Source organism: Mus pahari, chromosome 15 (genome assembly GCF_900095145.1).
Source record: "Mus pahari chromosome 15, PAHARI_EIJ_v1.1, whole genome shotgun sequence".
NCBI lineage: Eukaryota > Metazoa > Chordata > Mammalia > Rodentia > Muridae > Mus > Mus pahari.
In genome coordinates this window covers 78,989,885-78,996,125 of record NC_034604.1, presented here as the reverse complement: position 1 = coordinate 78,996,125, position 6,241 = coordinate 78,989,885, and the positions used below count along the sequence as shown (strand labels likewise).

The window sequence follows — 6,241 nt, the reverse complement described above, 5'->3', positions numbered from 1 at the left end:
CATTTTGGAGATGCCAGTACCATGAGATGACCACCAAGAACAGCAGCAGCAGTGAAGTACAGGTGGCTGGAGCCTAGTAGACTTCATGTGTGCTACAAAGGGCAGAGCTGGAGAAGTGACCCAAGCCCTTGGAGGAGCCCAGAAGATGGTGAGTTGGATCCCAGACATTGGACAGTTGGAGTTTGATTTTTGCTTTTGATTGTGACTGTTTTTCCTGATGTTTTTCCCTCTTGAAGGAAGTTTTTTAGTGAGGCCTACAGTTAAGAGACTTTGAATTTTAAAGTACTTTGAATTTTAAAAGATACTGGATATTTTAAAGGGATTGAACTCTTAATATGTAAAGGCTGTGGGATTTTTAAAGTTATTTAGATCTTGGGGATGAATAAGAACTAANGGTTGAGGCTTACTAGTGATGTGCTTGTGTGTCAAGTTGACACAAGCTGGAGTTATCACAGAGAAAGGAGTTCAGTTGGGGAAATGCCTCTATGAGATCCAGCTGTAAGGCATTTTCTCAATTAGTGATCAAGGGGGGAGGAACCCTTGTGGGTGGTGCCATCTCTGGGCNGGTAGTCTTGGTTCTATAAGAGAGTAGGCTGAGCAAGCTAGGGGAAGCAAGCCAATAAAGAACATCCCTCCATGGCCTCTGCATCAGCTCCTGCTTCCTGCCCTGCTTGAGTTCCAGTCCTGACTTCCTTTGGTGATGAAGAGCAGTGTGGAAGTGTAAGCTGAGTAAACCCTTTCCTTCCCAACTTGCTTCTTGGTCATGATGTTTTGTCCAGGAATAGAAACCCTGACTAAGACATATGTATAAATGAAAAATGAATTAAAATGTCTCTCCTGATTTCTTTATTTAAATATAAATTTTCAGTATTTTAGCATTCAATGTTATAAAATATAATATGTAATATAAATATTATGTTATTTGGAAAAATATACTTTTACTTTCTTAGCAAAATAAATAGACTCTATTGAAAAATATTTTGAATTAAAAATGTTCAATAAGATGGTCTAGCTATCTTGGTAACACAACAGTTTCAGAAAATTATTTTATGTCTTAAAATATATAAATATTGATAAGAGCAACAACTATGACTGTAAAGTCAGGTTGGTTGCCTAAATCTTTATCATAAATGAGGTGCCCTGTTTGTGTAGAAATAGCTTTCATATATACAGAAATAATAATCTTTGGTCTGTGTGTACATGTGCCATCGCACACGTGTATATTTCATGCTCATGTGTGGGATATAAAAAGCTGATTAGCACACTATCATTTACAGGGCAAGTGAGCATGAAGACAGACTAGAACTCAATGCTGTAGCAGCATTTCCGTCTTCAGTTACAGTTGCCGTCAAATATCTATGGATACTGACCGCTGGACAGATTTTTCGTGTCTGGACAGCCTGTGGCTCGTGGTGGGCACCTCCTCAATCTCGTCGATGTCACAGGCATCGGCGGCATCTTGTGAGTAGTTGTGTTTCATGACCAGGATGTTCCTTCTGTTCACGGGTGGGATGAGGGGCTTGACTGGCTGTGTGGGTATCTCTGCCAAAATGGAAGCGTCCCTTGTGCTGAGGTTACTGCGACTGCCTTTCGCGCTGGACAGTTGGGATCCACAGTGATGGTCATGGATGCATTTGGAAGATGATCTCCTCAGTTTATGGTAATTTTCAAAGTCTTCCGCCACGTCTGCAAAGTCAGCTGTTGCTCCAGTTCCTCTGAGCGTACATAACTCATAGTGGGGAGGCTCAAACACCTCCTGGAAAACGGTCTGGTCAAAGTCTGACTTCCTTTGGACGTATTTTTTACGAGGCTGTTTGATCTGTACAATGACAGAAACGATAATAAGGATGATCACAATGCAGGAAGTCACGCCAATGACCGTCCCACTGGTGTTGGTCAGCTGGTCCAGCAAGCTTGTTTTCCTCTTTTCTGTAGGTAGGAGAGAGTGAAAACAACAGACAGACAAGAGGAGAAACAACCCACCGTGTGTTAATATCACCTTCAAAATACAAATTCAAAACTGTAAAGCAAAATAGGCTGAGCCTAAAATTTTCACAGCCTTAAATTATCACAAACAGTTTTTCAAAATTAAGATTCTATTTTCTCATGGCTCTATTTTCCATCCTTAAAAGTAACCATTCCATTGCTCACAGCCCTATTTTGAAAGTGAACGTGTGTACATATTTATATATGTATGTTCATTTAACATATTCATGCAAAAATTTACCTAAGACTTATAACAAAATATTTATGAATGTTGTGGTAATTTACTGAACTGTGATTTGTTTTATTTTCCTAGTCATAAGAGGACCTCTAAAATACTGAACTATTAATGAATAGATAGACTTGTTTTTTCTCTATTTCTACAGGTAAAACTGAAGTTATAGGACACACAGCATTCTGATACAAAGAATAATTGAAGACAAAAGTCACAGCAGAGCATGTCCATATTTTCCCAAATAAAAATATCATAAAATATTGAGCACTAAATTGGTGTAATGACAGTATGGAAAATTTCCTATTAGTGGATAGCAAATGGATACATATGATAAAAGACCATAGAGACGTGGAAGAGAGAACACACTTTGGAGGTAGTGACTGCACGTACATAAGGTTGAGAGAATAAATTATAAATAGTCCTTCTCAGAGAAGGACTAAAGGAATTTCCCCATTTCATAAAATACAATAAAACAAACTAAACTGTGTGAGAGTTTTCCAGGAACAGTGAACACCCATATCATGAGAGCAATTAGAGGAATTAGAACAAATAGTTTTAATCAAAAGTTCAAAACTCCCCATAGTAATGATAAAAATGTAAATCCCAGTACAAAAAGTCCAAGCAGAATAAATATAGAAGACCTACTCAGACTTAGAGGTTTTAAAATTCTAGAGGAAACGAAATTTTAAAAAAATCAACCAGGGAAAAACAATACATCAAGAAAAAGGATCCACACAGTATACCATGTGGTTGATAAGCACTAGAGGTCAGAGCAACACATGCTCACAGATTCAAGTTTCTGCAAGCAAAATCAAATTAAAAATCACAGGAATAGCTAGAATTCACTGTGTAATAAATCTGATTTAAACATGAAAACAAAATCATTGTCAGATTTAATAAAACAAACAAAAAATCAATGATTGTAGGATCTGCCTCAAAAAAGGTCTTTGAGTTACATATAAGAGAACCAAGTCATGGCAACTCTAAATGCCTAAGAAGGAAGAGGTGGAGAGACAAATATATTTGTCTTCTTCATATTCAGTAATCTGTTTCATAAAAAACACAGTGAGATCTTTATCAGTGCACTATAGAGCCTATACCTCATAGTGCTGTGGTTGACTGGTACCAGCAGTAGAACTGAGTTTGCTGCAACATAAACCATTGTATATAATAAAAGAAGAGCACAATGTTAAGAAAAAAATCTCTAAATATAATTAGCCAATACAGAAAAAAATAACCAAAATGTGTCTAAAGCAAATTATATTAATATAGACCGCCCTTACTCTGTTACCACCCTGCAAGGAGAATGGTACAAAGTACCAGTTATTGTGATGAGTTGTTGAGGTTTTATGATATATAAAATAATGTAGAAAATAATGAGAAAAAATAGTGTAGAATAGTGACATATACAGGAGAAGCTCCACATTTCATTAGAATTTTCAGCCTAAACCATGAAATATAAGATGTGTAGGAAAAACCCCTTAAGGGGCTAAAGAGATGGCTCATCGGTTAAGAGCACTGACTGCCCTTTCAGAGGTCTTGAGTTCAATCCCAGCAACCACATGGTGGCTCATAACCATCTATAATGGGATTCAATGCCCTCTTCTGGTGTGTCTGAAGACAGCTACAGTGTACTTACACAAAACAAATAAATAAACCTTAAAAAACAAAACAAAACAAAAGACAAAAAAAATACCCTTAAGCTAATACAGTAAAAGTAAGTCAAGAAAATGTTGAAAAACACTAAAAAAATACATATTATAATACAACATATCTACTAAGTGAAATATACCTTATAAAAAGAGAAAACAATGAAAAGATATATGAAACAGAAACAAAAACTGACATGTGTGAATATCATTACATATGGATACATTAAATAACCTAATGAATACAGAGACTATTAGAGTGAATGAAAATTAATATTCAGTTATTCATTGACTGTAGCAAATATTTCCTATATAAAATGTATAATGAGTATTTAAAGAAGTAAAAATTTTAGTCAAAAAAGTTAGATGCAAATAAATATATTTTAGGACAAAAGTATGTTACTAAACATTTAGATTAACTTATGATGATAAAGAAGGTAATTTAGGGGGAATTTTTAACAATTCAAACACTCATGGGTTCAAAACCATATGAAATGGAAGCTTTATAAATATAGAAAGAAAATCAAGCCATGTAATATTATATAATGAGGAAAACTGTAGATACAGAGGAGCCTATGGAATTAGAAGACTTATACAATGCTATATGAGCCTACCAGATATATAGATATAAAATCCTCTCCCCATAATAAGAAGTTATATACTCGGAACCTTCTTTTGTGGTATAGTATATGCTAAGCCATAAAACCAATCACACCAAATCACTACTGATCATAAAAGTAAGTTCTGAAATCACTAGAAAATTAACTAAGACTTCAAAGATGGTTTAACTCTCTAGGGTAAAGGTGGTGTGCTATTATAATGAATTTTTCATCATCTTTTCTTGATTACTCTTTTATTTCTGTCCCAATTACTCCTCCATCCAACAAACTGATGTTGATGGCTGCTCACTTTCACTAAGGTATGAGAATAAGTCAGAAAATATTCAATTTCCTAGTTATTTCCTGGTGGTTCTTCAGACAGAAATCATGACTACCACTCAATATCAAAATAGTTTCCATTAGACAAACTTTTGTTACTGACTTAGTGGTTCAGTGGGTACTGGACAGGGTTTCTCTGCTTCTCTTTGCAGGAAGTATTTTGATAGACAGTTCTAAAACTTAACTGGGAAATGAATCTTTGTTTATCTTCCTTTGAACAGGGTTTAACTCTCAGCCTTAATAATGGATGTGTTTATGTAACTAAAACAGAGCATAACCCAGTCAACAAGCCCTATTAAAGTAACCAGCACATTGGTTGTTGGCTAGTGCACAGAGCAAGGACTCCAAAAACTATTTCATGGGAGAGGAACATGTTATTTAGTTAACAAAATAGAAGTGGCTTCAATTGAAAACAGAAATGACCTTCCTAAATATTTTATTTCTAGAGCATGTGCAAAAGATGAATTGGACAGATCTTGAATAAATGAAACAGACCAGAAGAAATGGAAGAAGGTAAGATGGAGTCATAGAGAATTGAGGATCTCCATGGATACCACTCTTTTCTCCACTTGGCTCTGCAAGTTCTGATGAGGTATCTTTAGTGTTCTAGAATGTAGAGTAGAGTAATAGTAAGTAGAGTCCACTAGTAAGTAGAGTCCACTGTCTAAATGAGTAAATCTCCAGACACCGAGACTTTACAAACTGACATTAAGACACATGAAAAACAAACATCATCTGATTTTTTTAAAAGACTGATACAGATATAATTCCTTCCCACTCTGTATCTCTAAGTTCATTACCTTTACAGTGATTTTCATCCCAGGGATATACACAGTTCTGGAGCCCATTGCAGACTAGCGTGTTGTTAATACACATGTTACTGTGGCAGAAGAATGTGTTGCCTTCACAGGGAGCTAAAGGACAAAAAACAGGGAAAGAAGAGAAAGAAAATGACAAAAGAAAGTCATATTTAATGCTCTTCAATGCAATTCAATTGGGGTGTGCATTCAACAAGACATGTTACTTATTTCTCAAAAAATTGCCACAATGATCATTAGCCCAGGTGACTGGCACTCCACTGGAGGCTTAAATTATTGGAAGGATACAATGTTTCCACTCTCATCAGGACATGCAATTCAGCGAAATTTATTAAATTTTCCTGGGCATGTGCTATGCACTACACTGAAATCCTACATACAAAAATGCATATTTACTGTACAAAGGTACTAATAAAAGCAGTGATATTAAAAATATGTCTGACAAATACTACTGATAAAAATGTATTAAACGAAAACCCATAACACTTTTAAATGCAAACTAAAAGCTATAGAAATCCAGAAACAAAAGTAAATTAATCTTCAACCATATTTTGCTCATCCTCTTACACACAGAGAGAGAGAGAGAGAGAGAGAGAGAGAGAGAGAGAGAGAGAGAGA

The 6,241-nt window shown here is 35.6% G+C and overlaps 1 protein-coding gene across 6 annotated transcripts in view; it reads right to left on the bottom strand.

Annotated features, from left to right (window-relative positions):
* Neto1 (neuropilin and tolloid like 1) overlaps positions 1-6,241 on the bottom strand; it is a 115,816-nt gene that overhangs the window by 11,883 nt on the left and 97,692 nt on the right. For 5 of the 6 annotated variants that reach the window (XM_029546946.1, XM_029546945.1, XM_029546947.1 and 2 more), the window contains 2 exons: positions 5,606-5,719; positions 1,371-1,929 (listed from right to left, as the gene is read on the bottom strand). In XM_029546946.1, the coding sequence (XP_029402806.1) occupies positions 1,371-1,929; positions 5,606-5,719 (673 nt within the window). Of the gene's footprint in view, positions 1-1,370; positions 1,930-5,605; positions 5,720-6,241 lie in introns of those variants that run through there. The other variant, XM_029546948.1, reaches the window with a different exon arrangement.